Source organism: Neoarius graeffei, chromosome 24, assembly GCF_027579695.1.
Source record: "Neoarius graeffei isolate fNeoGra1 chromosome 24, fNeoGra1.pri, whole genome shotgun sequence".
NCBI lineage: Eukaryota > Metazoa > Chordata > Actinopteri > Siluriformes > Ariidae > Neoarius > Neoarius graeffei.
In genome coordinates, this window is record NC_083592.1 from 31,866,165 (window position 1) to 31,887,880 (window position 21,716).

The 21,716-nt window shown below is 41.5% G+C and overlaps 1 protein-coding gene across 3 annotated transcripts in view; it reads right to left on the reverse strand.

Moving 5' to 3' along the window:
• Nucleotides 1–21,716, reverse strand: part of camsap1b (calmodulin regulated spectrin-associated protein 1b) — a 75,145-nt gene that overhangs the window by 25,259 nt on the left and 28,170 nt on the right. For all 3 annotated transcript variants that reach the window (XM_060907056.1, XM_060907055.1, XM_060907054.1), the window contains exons 4-5: nucleotides 10,082–10,243; nucleotides 7,680–7,760 (exon numbers count right to left, since the gene is read on the reverse strand). In XM_060907056.1, the coding sequence (XP_060763039.1) occupies nucleotides 7,680–7,760; nucleotides 10,082–10,243 (243 nt within the window). The remainder of the gene's footprint in view (nucleotides 1–7,679; nucleotides 7,761–10,081; nucleotides 10,244–21,716) is intronic.

Genomic DNA, 21,716 nt, shown 5'->3' on the forward strand with positions numbered 1-21,716 from the left:
CGATTTTCTATGCTATGGAAAGTCCGCACTATAATGACAGGCGTACTAACACCTTCTGCGTGCTTCGGCAGCACATTGATATCTGAGCTCCGTATCAATGCGCTGCCGAAGCGCGCAGAAGGTGTTAGTACGCCTGTCATTATAGTGCGGACTTTCCATAGCATAGAAAATCGCTACGTTTCAATTTGTGTAACTGAACTTGTTTCATATCACTGGTCATATAAACCTATGTAAACAGGAAAAACGCGGAAGAGTTTGGTCGCATCTAACTACAGCCCCAAAAAATACCGTTGGCCATGCTGAGCCTAGCTACATTGCTAACAGGAGTGACAGCGCGTCTGACTGACTGGGAGGTCGCGCAAAGCTCGGAGAGGTACGGAGCAGCTCGTCTCAATTCAGATAAGAGCATATTTCATTATGGAAGTACGGTGGACTGTTCCTTTAAGGTCTGGCCAGTCAAATACAGGGAGTTAAATTAGGACAGAAATGAACGTGTTGTAAACAGTCATTTAAACTCCTATGATATCAGCATTGAGAAAACACAAAACGATACACTTAACATCGTCACCACTAGGTGGGTTTCCACTGCAGTTTTGCACAAGTCCCCCCCAAACAAACAATATACAATTACAAATGGTCCATTTCCATTGAGTGATGTTTTGTGATTAAAGCTGGGTTTTCTTCTCTCATGATAGTCATTCCAATTAAACATGGCGACGGAAAAAAAAAGTCCCGTGTTTTTGTATGACTCATGTCACTTCAATGAGAAAACTTGGCTTCCATTTCAATTTGCTTTGTCAAAACCACTTCATGCGAGCGAATAAACGTTTTTGCAATGTTTGAGAGCTTGTTCCAAAATTTGTGCGTTTACATTACTCAGTTTTAGTTCGCAATTTCAAACTGTGCATTAAGCAAGTCAATGGAAAGCTGTCTACTGTCAGCATCAATGCCCCTGCACAGTTAGCTATAACCAAATTCCTAAAAGCCAATTTAATCCCAAATGCTCTGAAGAGTATGCAGATTCTTTGGACAGGTTTAAGAAAAAGATTAAAAATAATAGAAAAAAAAACGTAGCTTTGTATGCACACAGAACTCTGGGTTCTTCGCTCCATTAAAGTATTTCTCTGTGGCACATCAATCGCTATGTTCGACGCGAAATGGACAAATAAACTGCAAGTAAGCAAACAGAAACAACATTCCTGGACTTAAGCTGAAAAATTACAATAAGATGATCTCCAAAACACTGACATATACTGGGCTTGTACTGTACAAAAGCTCTAATTCCCCAGTTTTGATTTCAAGGGAACCAAGTTTGGCTGCAGGTGCACTCGTGTATTTCCTGTGGGAATACGTTCACGTTTTGTCCAGATATCAATATTAATCTGTCCAAGAGACCTAATATTACTACGTACAGCGTGACATCAGCTGTGCAGGGCTCCAATATGTACATCTGTGAGACAGAATGCAAGTGGCTTAACCATGTTTGATATTTTTTCTCAGGAGTATTTAACTTAAACTTAAACGACTGCTTTAATCGTCCAAAGATGAACAACACGGCTTAGAAACTGAACAAAAACTAATAACCTAAAAGCCAGTTGTGAACTGAACCACACTGTTCAACAGGTTTAGACTAAATATAACCAGCTGAAACACACCCTGAAAAATTTAAAATGAGGAAATGGTTACGTTCAACAAAACAGATGATCCACAAAATAATTATGACAACAAACATTTCTGATGTGGTTTACATATCTTGCATGCAAAACTGTTCAAATTAATTTGAAGCATCTCTCAAAATAAATAAAACCGCTAATACTCAGTTGTACCATTTTTCTTTAGAACCCAGACAAGGGATTGCAAGCAATGATGAGAGGTGCTCACACGGCACACATTTGCATCGATGCTGCACTGATGTATTTTGTTGCGATATATCTTACACCGGTGTAAATTTTGTGGAGCGTTCACACGTCACAAACCTGCTTACTAGAGAGAAGCGTGTTAGCACCGGTGCAGCCCCACTTGCGTTCACACGGCAGTTTTTGCAAACGTGCTATACGATAGTAATAATGCGGAAATGAAATATGCGCATGCGTGAAAATGTACTTCCTTTTCCCGGTCGTCATGGCATCACCAAGCGCCGGGAAAACAGCGTGGATGAAGACACCAGTGTTGCCAGATGCTGCTGACGTTTTCCAGCCCAAAATATGTTCAAATCCGCCAAAATGCACTTAAAACCGCCCAATCTGGCAACACTGGAAGACACGCAATTCTGTTGTTGATGATATTCGCCATTTTGGAAGCGCAAAATACCAGGATGCAAATTATGCAATGCCCGTATGTAATCAACTCTCCTCACGCATAGCGAGTCTACCCCTGTAGCGTTCAGACGTCCCATTTTATATCGGTGCTGCCCCGCAAACTAGCATATGGAGCACTTGCATGTGACGTCACAGCCGATCCAGATTGTGACAGACGCCATCGTGTCGGTCAAACGCCATATTCCGCCTTCTACTTCTGCTTTTACTTCTACCTTTTCTTCTGGAAAACCCTACTATATACAATTCTACTACAACGGCTACGGCTACAAGCTCTCCCTACCTGTGCACGTTTATGTTTTTTGTGTGTATTTTTGCGTGTTGTTCGTCTGTACCAGACTTCAATATCCACTACAACCGTATGGACTTGCTGGACATGGGTTTCCAGCAGAAAATGACGGTTTGTAGCGATTTCCATTGCATGCACAACATTCCGGACGAGGGAAAAAAAAAAAAAACATTCCGGACGAGATAGCGAGACCAGCTGGGTCTCCGTGGATTGTTATCGGAAGCAAAGCGAAGGAGGCGGCGCCGGGAGCGGAAGCAAAAGCGAGGCTACAGGCAGAGCCGGCCTGTTGACTAAGCTCAGAAAACAGCCACTCGAACCTCCACTGCCAAGCCTCTACCTCTCCAACGCCAGATCCATGTAAACAAGACGGACGATTTGGAATTACCTTATTCTATTATCGGCTGGTCAGTGCTATACTCAATACTTAAGTGACTTACCCGTCCAATGAGGATTCTTGTTTACAAGATGCCACATCTGAGTCGCTGACAAATCCTGAATTTCTGTAAAGATAACTGTCCAGAGATTTATAGGCACGCAGTGCTTCACCACTGAACAGCGAGGGAAAGTTAATGAGGTAAATCATACATGTCCGGGTATTCAGCTGGCAGTTCAAAATCCGGTCGTGAAAACTCCGTCCGGAAAGCCATAAGGGTCACAAATCTGTAGATCGTTTATTTTAGACATATATCTAGTTATCTGTTCATTAGAAAAATGAGCCATGTAGTCCGTCGGTTGAAATTGATCCATTCTGTACACGAGTGCAGCAGTATTCAGCGGTGTTTTTTACCGACACGATGGGGGTTGTGTACTTTCCGGTCACGTGACTGCAAGAGCTCTATACTCTGGAGTAAATTTCTTAAACCACCTCCCGAGCAGGGTTAGATTTGCACCGGTTTAAGCAGCTTTCAGGGGCTACACCGGTATAACTTTGTACCATGTGAACGCTCTACCGGGGCAGCCCCGGTGCTACACCAGAGTAAAAGTTGCCGTGTGAACACCCCGACAGACAAATCGTAAATTAACTAGCCTAGCAGGCAAGTGAAAGCAAATCTGCCCAGAAACCTAACTGACCCTTTTCACATTTCCAGGTTCAATGTAACAGAAGTCATCATAGTAGAAACAAAAACTTGACAGCAAGAGCACCATTTATAAACAAACAAACCCTCCCTTACTGACTAAAAATAACATCAAGGCTAACATTTAACTCTGAGCAGAGCTATTCAGACTGATGTCCTCAATAATAATGTGAATAGAGAGGACATTACAGTCACAGCTGTTTAACCCCAATTCTGCGAGTTTTCACCACACTGTACATGTGGAAATACTCTTTCACTATTAAACAGTCATGAGAGCTACTGTCCTTTTTTTTTTTTTTACGATTCAACTTCAACAAGTGTTTAAGTGATCACCAATCCCGGTCAGTCGAGAGTTTTTCCCGACCACATTTCTTCCACCAAGTTGACAGCTCACCACTATCCTTCCAGGTTTTAGGAATGCACTGGATAATTCCTAATACAACTCTAGTAATGTCAGCAATCTCCTTTATCATTTTCTTTCCTTAATACACATCAATAATTTGACCCTTTTGAAACACCGTAACATCTTTTCCATGAGCATGGGATGTGTCTTCCAACATGGTTGATGAAAATGAGAAGCTACTCACTGCATCAATTAGGATTAAAACAATGTTTCAGCTGGTAACAATTCATCACTGCAGTAATAATTCAAAGGCTCTTGCATGTTGGCTTACTTTAATCCAAACGGCGATTTTTTTTTTTGTGGCCAGGCTGTGAAGGTCATTAGCGAAGCCATGAAAACTAAGGTACGGTTGCCTTTGCTTATTTGATTTACAGCCAGGCATGGAACAATGACATTTAGATCTGGCCTCTGCCATTACTGTTTCTTGCTCATAGACACAACCATTCTTGCTGCATTAATGAGAAATTAATTTACACAATGGATGTTTTGGCAGTTTGGAACCCAGAAGCATTTAAAAAATAAAAAAATAAATAAAAGTAAAAAATAAACCCTGCCCTAACTAACACGTCCACCAAGAAACTTGAAAATAAAAATGAAATCAGCTGTACACAAAACCTGATGGTTCTGTGGGCATCCACCCCCACATAAGGTCACAGTATGCAATGTCATTTATAAGTAACAAACATTTGATAAACTGAATTAAACATCTATCAAGGGAAAATGCAAAGATAAGAAAAGATAAAAGAAACAGACTGAGGCCCTGTCCACACGAGTACGTTTTTGTCGAATCCGCATAAATACTTTATCGTTTCAGCCTCGCGTCCAGACGGAGCTGGCTTTTTCGAGGTGTGAAACCGGTATTTTTTGAAAACGGGTCCCAGAGTGGGAAAATCCAAAAACGCCGGATAGCCCGGAGTCCATAGGTCGCGTTAACCGACAATTGTCCGTCACTGACGGATTTTTTTTTTAGCTATGACGGAAAAATCTGAAGGCCGTCGGTCATTTTGACGGATGTTTACCGTTACCATTACCAATAACAATAATAGCCTAATAATAACAATAATAAAACAATGAAACACACAATTGAAATGATTGGCAAGTTGTGGCAGAGTTTTCTTACATACAGTATACATAGTCTTCACTGCCGTCACTTTCAATCTGAGCCGACGTTGCGGCAGTCTTGATGTTCAGTGCATAGGCTACTCATGTATACACTGTAGCCACTGCGCAAGGCTGTTCCCCCCATCGCGCTCCTGACTGCGCTCTGACTTTTCTAACCACTAGCACAGTGAGATGTATTAATGTTTCCCTTCTCTGCAGAAGACACGTCATTTTTGCTATTAAAAAAAAGAGATGCATTGGGTTGTTTGTGTCGTTTCCCTGCCTGTACAATAGCGCTCATTTAGGCTAGTTGTTTTCTTGTTTTTAAAATGAAACAAATGCCGATTTATTGTATTCTTCCCCAGCAAGCTTAGGAACATCACTGCTCGAATATCTGCTAAACTATCATTTTAATGAGAGCACGGGTAGACAAACTAACATTTAAACATAACTTCGTTTTATTTAAGACCTTCCGTATCAGGTTCCAGGCTCCGCCGAGCCGAGACGCGGGGTGCAGCTAAAGACCGCATGCTGCAGGATTTCCTCCCTATGAAGAGAGTACTAGCAGGGTCGGGAAATCCAACTTTCAGAGGCTCTTGCCGGCTTCTGATCACTTCCCTGGGAGAAATGTTTCCCGACTTCAGAACTTTGGCTGAAGTGGCGCTGGTTATTCCAGTCTCCAGTGTCGCAGCAGAGCGCGGGTTCAGCCTTCAGAATAAAATTAAAACGTCAATGAGAAGTCGTCTGTCCGAGGCAAAGACACAAAATTTAATGACAATTGCCTCGGCAGCAGTCTCCATTGACGACTTTGATTATGCACAAGCGAGCTCCCAATTTAAATCCATGCGGGCCAGAAGGAAGGTTTGAGCTCACGCAAACAGGTCAAATTAGATTGTCACTTAAATCGTTGTAGTGGACTGTTCATATTTTAACTGCAATTGTCTTGCTACGTTGTAAAAGAACATTGTTCATATGCCTGTTAAGGCACAACAGCCGCAATGTTTTTAGCGGAGGGAAAATGGGTTCACAAGTGACCGAACGTCAGAATCTCTGTTCATCTTTTTGCATCATAAATACATAAATAAATGATTAAATAATACAAGCTTGTTCTGTGAATTAATTTTTAAATGAAAATGAGTCCATGAAAACAAAAGTTATTAAATATATAGCATTTATAGCCTATATACATTGTCATTTAAAAGTTTAAAATAAAATGACATAATAATGGACAATGACGGAATTTTTACGACCCTGTCCGTCAAAATGACGGACAATGAAAAAGTCTAACGTAACCACTGCCGGAGTCGTCTGGACGGCGAAGCGGATTTTTTTCAGAAACGATGACGTATAAGCCCCGCCTCTCTAACCTTTAACCTCAGCCACCGCCGCTAGATGCGTCATAACGGCGGACTACAGACTTGTGCTCGTACTGCAGAAACAACTCAGTCTATTACGGCTGCTACAACAAAACCTTCTGCTTTTATATTACTGTGAGGAGCAACAAAACTTCATGTTATGAGCTTGTTTTGTAAACAGCGCGTGACCTTTATACGCATGCTCCATGGCTTCTCTTCTGGTTTTAGTGTATTGGTGTGGTGGTGTCACAGCGCCACATACAGGCCTGGCATATGTACTACAGCGTTTTGGGTCGCTTCCAGTGAATCGAAACGACGCTGTGTTTACGGAGATTTTTTTCAAAACGACAGCGTATTGGGTGAGGCTGCGTACTCGTGTGGACGGGGCCTAACAGAGGACAGCGTGATTGGATACTGTACGGAGGTAATGCAAAATCATCTGTAGATGATTAAATCATTATACAGCCTAAAAGCAATGAAGAAATAGCTGTGATGTACATTTTAGTGCAGAAAGGACCAAAAGTTGGGATGGCACATTCATTTACTTCTCTCTCTCCCTCTCTCACACACACACTTTTATTAACACACCCAAACACACTCACAGACAGAGTGGAATGCATTTGAGCTCAGCGGAGTGGATGGCTGATATTGTTGGGTGATTATTGGATAGTATGAGCCATTAGACATCAGCATTTCCCACTGTAATTCACTGCAAAGCCTCAATGGTTGGGTGTGTATGCGCACACATCAACACACACTAATGCGTGCAGTGGTGGAGACGATCGCACTGGCAGCAAACTTACAGGTACTAGCTTCCAATACCACTTTGAAGGAGACTATCCAAGTAGCGAGAGGAGAGGTTAGAAGGAGAGATTGGGGTGGGGAGACAGGAATGTATGGTCAGAGATAAGGAAGAACAGAACTGACACTGCTAGCAGAGAGAGAGAGAGAGAGAGAGAGAGAGAGAGAGAGAGACACAAACACACACACACACACTGGTAGAAGGTCTCCCTTCTCTGTGACAGTGAAAACAGGCCAAAGAAACAAGAGACTATCAAAACAGGTATTATAAAAACATGCATCACTGCACTGTTTCTGAAATTACAGAAAGTAGGAACGTAAATGAAAAGTGGGTGATACCTTCTGATGACTGGGAGAATCCAGCACATGCTGCTTTACTTTGTATTCCTTTTCAGAGATCTCCCTCATTTTCAAGTTTACCTGACATGTTAAACAAATAAATATTAACGTCATGCACCTTCAACATCCATCATAAACCACTCCATTACATTACGTGAACCTACACAGCAGTTTAACACACTGTTCGTTATCACTGGAACATAATGCTGGATTGTGTAAATTACTGTGTCATATCTGCTTTGTGTAACCTTTGTTAAAGTCTAAAAGGCATGCTAAAATTTGAATAATGCCCCAATATTTATATATAAAATCTGATCCTATTCCTAATCATTATGAATACTGTCACTTTTAAAGATGTACTGTAACAGCAACCAAGAGGAAAATCCAACAAGACTCTTAGTTGCAATGATGTTACAGACAATTTTATTACTATGCCACTAAGTGTTGGCTTAAATGGATCCATTATAGCAAGACAAATCCAACTTTTTAATGACATCAAGTGTGTGTGTGTGTATATATATATATATATATATATATATATATATATATATATATATATATATATATAGTGTGTGTGTAAACTTCAAGAATCAGTTAAAGAAAGTGAAAATTTAGTATATTCGAGACTCATTACACATGAACTAATGTTTCAAGCATTGTTCCATTTTAATTTTGCTAATCATGGCCTCCAGCACAAAATTTAAAGACATCTCAAAATATTGGAGCATTTCATTTAGGAGTTTGAGTAAAACAGTATAAAATACAGAGCATCCCTCAGTCTAGATCAGTCCACGCAACCACAATCATGGGGAAGACTGCTGACTTCACAGTTGTCCAGAAAACGATCAACACCTTCCACAAGGAGGGTAAGCCACAGAAGGTCATTGCTGAAAAGGGTGGCTGGAAAAGGTGCACAAGCAACAAGGATGACTGCAGCCTTGACAGGATTCTCAAGAAAAGTCAATTCAAGAACTTGGGAGAACTTCACAAGGAGTGGACTGAGGCTGGTGTCAGTCCATCAAGAGCCACCACGCACAGACGTCTTCAGGAAAGGGGCTACAACGGTCCCATTCCTAATATCAAGCCACTCCTGAACCAGAGACAATGTTAGAAGCATCTTACCTGGGCTAAGGAGAGAAAGAACTGGACTGTTGCTCAGTGGTCCAAAGTCCTCTTTTCAGATGAAAGCAAGTTTTGCATTGCATTTGGAAATGAAGGTCCTAGAGTCTGGAAGAAGAATGGAGAGGTGCAGAATCCAAGGTGTTTGAAGTGTGAAGTTCACACAATGTGATGATTTGGAGTGCCATGTCATCTGCTGGTGTTGGTCCACTGCGTTTCAAGTCCTGTGTCAACACAACCATCTCATCTCATTATCTCTAGCCGCTTTATCTTGTTCTACAGGGTCGCAGGCAAGCTGGAGCCTATCCCAACTGACTACGGGCGAAAGGCGGGGTACACCCTGGACAAGTCGCCAGGTCATCACAGGGCTGACACATAGACACAGACAACCATTCACACTCACATTCACACCTACGGTCAATTTAGAGTCACCAGTTAACCTAACCTGCATGTCTTTGGACTGTGGGGGAAACCGGAGCACCCGGAGGAAACCCACGCGGACACGGGGAGAACATGCAAACTCCGCACAGAAAGGCCCTCGCCGGCCACGGGGCTTGAACCCGGACCTTCTTGCTGTGAGGCGACAGCGCTAACCACTACACCACCGTGCCGCCAACACAACCATCTACCAGGAAATTTTCAAGTACTTCATACTTCCATCTGCTGACAACCCTTTATATAGATTTCCTTTTCCAGCAGGACTGAGCACCTGCCCACAGTGTCAAAACTACTACCAAATGGTTTGCTGACCATGATATTACTGTGCTCGACTGGCCAGCCAATTTGCCTGACCTGAACCCCATAGACAACCTATGGAGTACAGTCAAGACCAAGATGAGAAACACCCGGCCCAAAAATACAGACAAGCTGAAGGCCACTATCAAAGCAACTTGGGCTTCAGTAACACCTCAGCAGCACCACAGGCTGATCACCTCCATGCCACACCACATTGATGTAGTAATTCGTGGTAAAGGAGCCCCAACCAAGTACTGAGTGTATAAATAAACATACCTTTCAGAAGTTGGACATTATTATAAATCCTTTATTGATTGATCTTAGGAAATATTTAATAATTTGAGGTACTGGATTTCCGATTTTCATGAGCTATAAGCCATAATCATCAAAATTAAAACAAAAAAAGGTTTGAAACATATATTTCACTTGATGTGTAATGAATATAGAAAGTTTACTTTTTTGAATTAAATTACAAAAAAAAATCTCTTTCATGATACTCGATTTCAGATGCACTGGTATATTATATCTGTGCGTGTATGTAATCTAACCTTGTTAATCCAGAAGATCATGGCATCCTCCAAGTCAAAGGGAAGCTCTTTAGAGGCGCTGAAGGTAGAGAAGCGCTTCACACAGATCACCACTTTCTCAATGCTGATCATCTCCACTGTGTAGGCCATCATCAGGGCATCAATCATAGGCATGTGTGAGCTCTACCATGCAGTTAAGAAACCAACAGTCAGCACCTCAAGAGATGTTCAAACATTTTTGGCAAATAAAAATCAAACTGAGCTCATATTCCATATTCCCACACAAAAGCCCCCAAACAAATCATGGCACCATGTTAACTGCAGTGGGGGGGGATATTATGAATATAATAAAAATAACAGCACACTGGCAAGCATTCATAACGACATCATACATCCAAAAAGCCCGAGACACTTCAGACGCTATGTAATGACATTTGAATGAAACTAGGCAGACCCATAAGTGTAGCCCTGCACAAGCCATGAAAGATATAGATAACAGGAGATAACTGGTGCACCAAACACATTAACCACCAAGCATTCTGTCCTGTGTAGTTACAATCCTAATTACATCACTTAAGGTCAGTTTGTTGTTTATCAGATTATCATAAACAAGACAGACAGACAACTAAAAGCCAGGAAACAAATCTTAGCCATTAATCTGTACTGAGCATGTCAATATTTGTGCATGCTGCCCAAATGTACACCTACAGCCCCGACAAGACACTGAAATCAATATCAAATGACTTAACCCGAAGCTACTTTTTAATTAGAAAAGTCATAAAGCCAAGTGCAATAAAGTCTAAACAAGTGACAGATATAAGAAAGTAGGGCTGTGCAATATGGGAAAAAATGAATATCCCGATACATTTTCTCCATTTCACGATATATAGACCCCTTGCACTGACGTCACCCGAAACCGGAAGTAAACAAACCCTGCGCCATATTGGAAGACCAACAAACTCGTGATTAGGGGGAAATAACGGCAGCGCGCGGTATGTGAACCCACGAGGCACTTGGTTCATCAAAAACCTACAATGGTAAACTTTTGTGCTGTGTTAGGGTTCTAACAAAGCTGATGGGAAAGGTGAAAAGAAGTCTTTCTACAGAATACCAGCTGTGATTGAGACACAAGGGGAGCAAACCAAGGAGCTTTCTGCCAGGAGACAGAGAGAGTATTTAGCTGCTTTATGCAGAGCTGATCTGAATACTTCAAATCTACAACAGTACAGAATATGTTCAGACCATTTTGTTACTGGTAAGTCATAGGGATGGCAAAAACTAAAAAAAAAAATCTTGACCGACCACTGAGCCTCATTAGCCGGTTAACCTGAGTTTAAAATTCTAGAATTGGAATTATTACAGGGATGTAAACGGCGCGCCTTTTGGCGGATGCCGCCCTCTCCACGGCTGAATCGCGCAGATCCGACCTTCCTTTCCCAAGGGGGGGGGGGGGGGGGGGGGGGGGGGGGGGGGGCGCATTGGAGCGTCCGACCACAACTTCATCAAAGCAAATTCTGCATATAAGCAAATGCCGCCACAGTCCACGAAACACAGGAAGTACAAGCATGAGAAGAAAACAGCAAATCAGAAAGCCGTGCATGCCTGCGCCGAAGCCGCGCAAAATTTAATCTGCGCAGCTTCCGTGCAAACGCGCGCAGCCCCCCGATCCACTGCCCTCCTCCCACGCCTCATGGACTGCAACGGCACCCGCCTATTTAGTAATTTTAATACAGAATCCACCTTGAAATTACAATCAGACACTCCAACACGCCCGCCCCCCCCCAAAAAAAACGGATCTGCGTAATTCAAAAAAAAAAAAAAAGTCGCCATCTGCGCCTTTAGTTTGTGTGGAGAGATGTGATCTGCAATAACATGCATTATTGGCTACAGACCGAAACATACTTTCAGAATGCACTGGCCAAGGCAGGACTAAACTCGATGTGCCTTCTAATAATAATTAAAAAAAAAACAAAAAAAAAAACAGAATAGTAATTTGTAAGCTAAAAAGCCTGTCTCACTTTTTTTTTGCCGAGTGGCAGCGGGAGGGTGGGACATGACTGAACGGGTGTTTCTGATTTGTCAGCTGTCTTTAACTGGGGCGGGAGGGCGGGACATGACTGAATGGGTGTTTCTGATTCGTCAGCGGTCGTCCTTACACCGCATGGCATGCCCCAAGCGTTTACAAACACAGAATTCCAAGTCCTCCGCTCCAAAATCGGCAGCTTCAAAACGATTGAAATTATTTTTTTTTAACCGACAACCAAAAAAAAATTAACCGGTTGACGTTGATTCGGTCAACCACCGGTCAAACGGTCATCGGTTAACATTCCTAGTAAGTCACTAGGCTAGAGTGTTGTAGAACATTTTTTAAAATGTTTACTGAATAAAAACATCCTTAATTTTATCACATTTATGTTATATATTTCATTTCTTTCTTTTGTTTTAAATTTTCCTCCCTCCATCCCTCTTTGGATTTTAAATATAGTTTTTCCCCATGTCCAAATAATTCAAAGATATAAATAAAAACATAAGTAGTAAATTAAAAATAAATTATGAAATAAAAAAAATCCATAACAGCATGAATACAGATTGCAATAGTTTACAATGTCTGGGTAGCAAACAGATGGCAGAATTGGTGTCAGGTCCTCCTTATGTTTCCATTCTCCCTTGCCCCGAGTCTTATCATATGGGTCAAACCCATCAGTCACAGCCAGTTTCTCCACATACCGTGCCCTTTCTGCAGCTGGTAATGTACTCACATAACCAGAATTATCAGCCATCGTGTCACTTCACAACAGCTGTAATATCACTTCACTCTCACTCGTAGTTTGTTTTGTATTGTATGTATGCATGCATGTACTTGGTCTTCCAATATGGCGCCCTAACAAAATCACGCGGTACGGTGACATCACGCGGCAGCCCTCTATATCTCGATATATTTAAATCTCCTCTAAAGGACTCCATGAAATCTAACTTTTACTCTTTACTGTTTTCACTACAATCCCTGCAGATTAAATAACATTCTTGGTTAACTTTACAGGTGGTTTTCAACAACACATTTTAAATTTTCATGTTAGTGATTAATCACAATTGAATTGAAATAAGACTATTTTTATTCAACAAAGATGTGGCACAAACTGCAAAAACAATCTTGAAAATTGCAACAAAGGGGCAACACAATACAGAGCTGCTCAGAGCTCAAACCAATAAAGCGCAAGCTCAACACTGAGAAAGACATTTAGCCTAAATAAGAAAAGTGCTCATTCATTAAATTATTTTTAAAACATAGAGGTAGATCTCCAAGCTATTAACCTGACTACTGAGAACCACTGGAACATTCACAATAGAGAGAGAGATTGAGGGAGAGAAGAGAGAGATCTGCAAAACATTTTTCTCTTTGCACACTTTTGAACTGAATGTTTTCTGGCTCTGCCTCTCAGATGTGTATAATTCCGGTATTGCCTTCTCTGTAAAATGTCTGTGACCAGGCAACTCATGTTTGGGATCAAGTGTGTTTAGTAATTTTTGGAAGCCTGGTTTTTCCACTATACTAACTGGGATCATGTCTTCGGCAATGAAGTTAGTGATTGCATCCATTATAGCTCTCCATCTCCGACTCGTTTTCTCATATGGGGTGGCTTTGGAGAACGAGGCCGCTATGGTCATTTGTTTAGCTTGTGGGGGGTTTAGCTCATGGGCAAGTAGTTCGGAGTTTAAGAGACTCTTCATACTGTACCGGGTGAGTTTCAGGTGATGGAACATATTTGTCATGATGCTGCCTTTCGTGATGACAGGTTTTTTTTGCACACTTTACAAATTGGCATTTGCTGTTCCACGTCCTCCTCGCAATATCCAAAAAATGCCGGATGACTGACCCCTTACTAGTTCTTTTAGGAACCAATTTGTCCGCTTCCATTTTTAATTTGTCACTGAAATCGACAGAGCTTACATGGTAGCCTACGCAACACCAGGAAATCTTCCCGCCAGCAGTGTTGCCAGATACTGCTGACGTTTTCCAGCCCAAAATATGTTCAAAACCCGCCAAAACGCACTTAAAACCGCCCAATTGGGCAGGAAAACGCCCAATCTGGCAACACAACCGAAACTAGAAAATCTTCCCGGAAGTTCCTTTCAGCACCTAGATGTCACCCGGGATTGGTTGGCGAGTGTGAGACATTATGGGTTTTTCCCCTTCAGCAGCCTCTCGCGTTACTGCCTGAGGGACAGGGAGGAAACCAGCGGGAAATGTTTTAAACAAACGCAACAAACACGAAACAAACGCAAGTCGGAAGATGACCATAAAATACTCGATAGTTACGATATAGTAATAATTTTACCGTATTTTCTGGACTATAGAGCGCACCTGTATATAAGCCGCATCCGCTCTATTTAAAAAAAAAAAAAGTTATACAAGCCGCACCGGGCTATAAGCCGCAGATATCTATGTTGAAAAATTAGATATTTACTGCATTTACAGTACAAAATCGTTCTGTACATGTATGTACCTGAACAGATTCTTTCCGAACAGTGCCTTTTAACACGGCAGCAATTTTGCTGATTAAAACGGAACAGAACCAAGAGAAAATAACCGGTATTTATTTACCTTCATTTCTCCTGTGTTTGAAACCACAAGTCACTTTAATCATCTTCGCTGGATTTGAAAATAATTACCAGTTAGTAATTTGTCGTGCGTGTTCTATCTGCTAAAGATCTGCTAATTCTTCTTTGCATTGATTTTTCATCTATCTTATTTTTGATTCTACTTCCGGTTAGAGCGCCCCTAGCGGTGGAAGAAAAATCCACAGAATAGCCGCACCTTTGTATAAGCCGCATGGTTCAAAACCTAGGAAAAAAGTAGTGGCTTATAGTCCAGAAAATACGGTATGTATCTCGCACAGAATTTTCGGCGATATATCGAGTATATTCGATATATCGCACAGCCCTATAAGAAAGTAACATTTTCCTTTGTGCCATAAAGTGTATCAAAAAGGCCTCAGTGATGCACATCTCCCGTTTGCTCTAAAAGTCAACTCAAATTCACAAGACTGGACTTTGATTCCACACAAAATCGATAAACTCAATTATATACAGTCTGTGTGCCAAGGTAAGAGAGTAAAAATGTCAGGAGCCGAATATACATCCCGAACAAAAATTTTAGGGCAACTGTTTTATGTTTTGACTACATTTTTAAGAGGCATCCGCGTCTGCAGACTGCTCAAAGGTTTTTTTTTTTGTTTGTTTGTTTTTTTTAAATGCAGTGGTTCTGCGAAATTCTATGAAGAAATTCATGGTCATGCTGGAGAAAATCTGGAGCATAAATGTCCAAGTGCTTCTCGTGTTTTTTGTGGATGTCTGAGTGAAACTGCCACGCAAAGCAATTTATTATTCAACACAAGTTTATGGTCTTGCATGACTGATGCGATAGTTAACAAAATATATATTTGTGGCAGCGGGGGCGTGGTCAAGCGTCAGTCTGTGAATGGAGGGCGGAGTCAGGGAAGGTAAGTGGCAGAATCGCTGCACCTGACGTGAATTAACCTGTTTGTGTCTCTTCCCCAGTGACCGCGCCCTTTAAAAGGAGAGAGAGAACAGAAAAAGGGAGCTCTCCCCAACCAGAACACTTCTGTGTGCGTGCGTGCATGCGTGCGTGCATGCATGCGCGCGCGCGTGCGTGTGTGTCTGTGTGCACGTGGGTAGGGCTGGGAGAGTGTGGAAAGCTGAAAAGCTATTAATAAAAAGAGTTTTTGTAACACTCAGTTCTGGCCTGCCGTGCTTCTGTGCTCCACCCACCTCCAACAATCCTTACAATATTACACACACAAATATTACATGGGATGTTATCACAGTCATAAACAAAACAGCAGTGTGAGTGAAACAAGAAACAATCAAAGAAAGCTGATGACTGAGTTAATGCTTTATCACGACCTTAACAGACTGGGTCACATGAGTAGACCCAAAAATCAAGCAATTTTAATGGTTGATGATTTGCTGTTAATTGAGCAGCCCATAGGTTGAGAGTGAAAATCAGGTCACGCTGCTCTTTTCCTTTTCAATAAATAAAATGTCAGCTGTTAAATGATGTGTTATGTTTGTTCTAACTCAGACTGAAAATCAGTCCAGTGTCCAATAAATGCTCGTGTAAAATGCTAGTGTAATAGTAGCTGGGTGGCAGGACCACAAATCAGCATCGTCGTGTTTTTTAAGATTCTAGCAGTTTCTTTTTTTTGGGGGGGGGGGGGGGGGGGGGGGGGCATGAACGACCCTTGACATCAGTTTACAGCTTATTCCACTGTCAGGAGTACATAGAAAATAAAAAAACATTTTAATTTCATCATCATGTATATTATAAAAGCTTTGATAGGCTTTGCTTGGCCCCACAAAATGACTCAATATATGAAGGAATCAGTGCGAATTAAACAATGGCAGAATGTGAAGAATTTGTATTGTGCAAACTGCAATGTAGTAAAAACTTAGATATGCTAAGAACCTTAACATTCCTTTCCAAAAAAAAAAAAAGATGGTTCTATAAACTGACCTAAAATACTTGTCTAAAGTGCCACAGAATGGAAATCTGTATTTACTTAGAGCACTCTTGTTCACCTTTGCCAAAGAGCACAATATCCCCCATTGGCAACTATGCCATAACTTTGGTAAAATGCGACTGAATTGAACGAAATTGCAATATGCATATTACCGACACGTAAAGAACCCTGCCAAGCTTCGTGAAATTCCTCCAAAAATTGTGAGAGGAGTTGATTTCAGAAGGTGAGCACCCTTCCCAGGACGGACGGAAATCGCCATGCCATAATCCCCCTTGAGGCCAGCGAGGGATAATTAAAAAAAAAAAAGTTTGGTACATGGAGCTGACATACCGTCAAGCTCAAACACTTTCCTCCTCTTTCAAATGCAAATCCCACATATGTAAAAGAGGGCAGTAAAACTGGTCAATTCCAAAACCCTGGACCGTTTAACCATCCAGACTCATGAATAATCACACCCCCAAAATTTGCATACACCAGCCAACATTCAAGTTCAGAGGCTATTACCACCATGGGCCTGCACAGCTGGCAGGTATTGTGAAGAACGAAACAATGAATTTTCATTGCACAAAGTGGCTGTTGTCACTGGTTTTCTTCTGGAAAAGGGTCATGTGATAGGAGCATGATAAATCAGAGAAGGATGTTGTGATTGATAAAACCTAATCAGGAAGCCAACACGGGTGTCTGCATCATCATTTCCAAATGTCTGTTTTTGCCAGCCTACACTAAAATGCTACCCTGGTGTTCAAGGGTACACTTGGTTCAAGGGTGTTCAATCTAAAATGTGGCCAACAGCGTTTCCAAAAGTCTCCATTTTTGGGGCTTGAAAAATCCACAGTAGTGTGGATGCCAGGTGTAAACACAGCAAGTGATGCATTTTAAAACTAATTAGTTTATTAAAGTGGATGTAGCCCAAATATAGTTGGTTCACCAGTCATTGTTAATAGAGTTCCCTGCTCTTTACTTGGATCCTTCATTTGGTCCTTGCGGTGAAACATCCGGTTTGTTAGAGCCGCAGCCCTGTTGAGAACCAGTACACCTCTTAAAGAAAATAATAATAATAAGTCAATCATCAACACGCAGTAGCCCCTCAGAGATCTCTGTATGGTGAGCCACAGCCTTACTCGGTCCACTTGTGAGGAAAACACTTGGCAAAGGAGGTCTGTGTGAAGCACTTCATAGCCTGGCCTGCATCCTGCTGCGCCATTCACACTCATATTCCATACAGCAACACTGTCGCCTTCTCACAGGTGGAATGGGGATTCATGGAGATGCCAGTGCTGGAGAGCTCCTCCTTTCAAAGTCGCAAAAAACTTGTTCACAACTTCACCTCATGTTAAGGAGTTCCTCTAAACTATATGAGCAATTCCCACTGGTGACTAAAATAAAGTATACTGGGTGTTTCAAAAAAATTTGAGATCATTCTGGGATATTTACATCTCAAATATCAAATTTTTTGAAAAACCATGCATCATACAGTGGATATAAAGTGTACACATCCCGCGAAAATGATTTTTTTTTTAAACAAAGAAAAAAAAACCTGAGACCATGATAATTTCAAAACTTTTCCCACCTTTAAATGTGACCTACCTATAACTTGTACAAGTCAACTGAAAAACATATCTGTTGGGGGGACAAAAAAAAAAAAAAGTACAATAAGCTGGCTGCATAAGTGTGCACACCCTTAAACTAATACTTTGTTGAAGCACCTTTTGATTTAATTACAGCATTCAGTCTTTTTGGGTCGGAGTCCATCAGCCTGCCACTCCTAGACTTGGCAGTATTTACCCACTCTTCTTTGCAAAAGCGCTCCAAATCTGGTCAAGGGCATCTCTTGTGCACAGCCCTCTTCAGGTCACCCCACAGATTTTCGATTGGATTTAGGTCTGAACTCTGGCTGGGCCATTCCAAAACTTTTAATTGTCTTCTGGTGAAGCCATTCTTTTGTTGATTTCAATGTATGCTTGGGGTCACTGTTGTGCTGAATGACAAAATTCCTCTTCAGCTTTCTAGGGGACACCTGAAGGTTTTAGGCCAAAATTGACTGGTATTTAGAACTGTTCATAATTCCCTCCACCTTGACTAAAGCCCCTGTTCCAGCTGAAGAAAAACAAATCTCAAAACATGATGCTGCCACCATCATGTTTCACCGTGGGTATGGTGTTCTTTTGATGATGCGCAGTGTTGGTTTTGCACCAAACACACCTGTTGGAATTGGGGCCAAAAAAGTTCAACCTTGCTTTCAGCAGACCATAACACATTTTCCCACCTGCTTTTGGGAGTGTGGATTTTTTTTCTTTTTTTGCAAAATTTAGCAGGGCCTGGATGTTTTTCTTTGGCGCCGTTTACACATACCCGGGTATTTTTAAAAACGCAGACCTTTGCCTTCGTTTGTGCCTTTCATTTATACACAAACTGAGTTTTTTCCTCTGAAAACGATTCTTTCTAAAAACCCCGGCAAAAGTGGAGATTTTTTGAAAACTCCGTTTTGCGTTTGTGTGTAAAGAGACCAAAACGGAGTTTTAGGCAATCTTCGCGCCACAAAAGAGCGACCATTGTACATATGACAAGCATGGAAACACTCAGAGTAGCAGCATTTCTGTAATTAAGAGCTATATTCGCCTGTTTGCTTTTGAGAATAAAGCTCATAAAGCTCACTGACCAGCAGAGACGCATTAGGGCTCGGAGGGCAGCAATTGCGGAGCTTCTGGTGAGCAAAAGAGCCCGACCGACTTCAGTAATGGCTTATCACATGTCTGAATATAATCATTCAAGAATCACAGACACAATTTTCCCCCAAACATTTTACTGATATGACTCGTAGTCCTGCGCAACTTTAAGAAGTAACTCCACTTCGCCGTCGGTCCAAACAAACGACCCTAGCGCCATGTTTTCTTCTTTGAAAGGAACAGGAAGACGTTTGTGTCGGCGGTTCTCGATGAGGCTTCCGATTGGCTTGTGTGGAATTGTCATTCTTCTAACACTGCCACCGACAGTCTTGGCGTAGTTTAACAGCTCGACAGCGTATTTATGCGGATCAATATAAACGTAATTTTTTTAAAAAACGCAGCTGTGTGCACGAAGTTATTTTGGAAAACGGAGTTTAGAAAATATGCGTTTTTAAAAATACCCGGGTATGTGTAAACAGCGCCTTTGTAAGCAAACGCTTGCGACCCTACCCCACAGTCCAGATATATGGAGAATACGGGAGATTATCGTCACATGTAGTACACAACCAGTACTTGCCAGAAATTCCTGCAGCTCCTTCAGTGTTGCTGTAGGCCTCTCAGCAGCCTCCCTGACCAGTTTGCGTCTCGCCTTTTTATCAATTTTGGAGAGATGTCCAGTTCTTGGTAATGTCACTGTTGTCCCATATGTTCTCCACTTCTTGATGACGGTCTTCACTGTGCTCCATGGTATATCTAATGCCGTGGAAATGTTTTTGTACCCTTCTCTTGACAGATCTCTTTCAACAATAAGATCCCTTTGGTGCTTTGTAAGCTCTCTGTGAACCCTGGCTTTCGCTGGAGGAGGCAACTGAGTAAATGTCTGAACTTTATTTGGGGTTAATCAGAGTCATTTTAACTGATGGCAGGTGTGAACCCCAAAAGACTGAATGCTGTAATTAAATCAAAAGGCGCTTCAACAAAGTATTAGTTTAAGGGTGTGCACACTTATGCAACCAGCTTATTGTACCTTTATTTTTTTATGCCCCTCCCCACAGATTTTTGTTTGTTTTTCAATTGAATTGTACAGGTTATAGTTCACATTAAAGGTGGGAAAAGTTTTGAAATTATCATGGTCTCTTTTTTCATCAGAAAAAACTACAATTTTTATCCACTGTATATAGAATAAATAGGGTGTATTTATTTTTTTATTTTTTTTTTGGGGGGGGGAAATACCCCCCATATAATGGTTGGGGAAACACTGCCATGCAATGGCATGAAGTATACTTCAACAAAATAGACTTCATGTGAAGACTACACTGAATTTATAATCATGCTATCACCCAAATGAGGATGGGTTCCCTTTTGAGTCTGGTTCCTCTCAAGGCTTCATGTCATCTCTGGGAGTTTTTCCTTGCCACCATTACCACAGGCTTGTTCATCAGAGATAAAGGAGTTTATTGGGGATGGAATTGGCTTGTGTGTCTGGGGTCTTTGTTTTTCTGCGAAGCTGCTTTGCGACAATATCTGTTGCAGCCATACTATTGCAAGACCTCAAATGTAAAGATGTGTCAAGTCCAGTGTGAGCAAGCATGCATCAGATCCTTTCAGAATCTAGGAGGGCATTGGTAGAAATATACATTTGGCATGCTTGAAACTGGTACAGACTGGTCTAATTGCTACTTGTTCTTGAATCTGTTCTGATTGCTACAGTGTCTTGCAAAAGTATTCATCCTCTTGGTGTTTGTCCCATTTTGTCACATCACAAGCTGGAATTAAAACTGATGTTTGGGGGATTAGCACCATTTGATTTATACAACATACCACTTTAAAAATGCAAATCATTTTTATTGTGACAAAATAATCAAGATGAAAAAACAGAAATCTGGAGTGTGCATAGGTATTCACCCCCAAAATCAATACTCCGTAGAGCCAATTTTGGCTGCAATTACAGTTGCAAGTCTCTTTTGGGGTGTGTGTCAATTAGCTTAGCACATCTAACCACTGGGATTTTTGCCCATTCCTCAAGGCAAAATTGCTCCAACTCCTTCAAGTTAGATGGATTGTGTTGGTGTACAGCAATCAAATTATGCCACAGATTCTCAATTGAACTGAGGTCTGGGCTTTGACTAGGCCATTCCAAGACATTTAAAGGTTTCCCTTTAAACCAATCCAGTGTAGCTTTAGCAGTATATTTAAGGTCATGGCCCTGCTGAAATGTGAATCTTCATCCCAGTCTCAAACCTCTGGCTAACTCAAACTGCCCTGTATTTAGTGCCATCCATCTTTCAATCCTGACCAACTTTCCTGTCCCTGCAGATGAAAAACATCCTCACAGCATGATGCTGCCACCACCATGCTTCACTGTAGGAATAGTCTTCTCAGGGTATTGGGTTTGCGCCATACATGGGGTTTCCCATGATGGACAAAAAGTCCAATTTTAGTCTCATC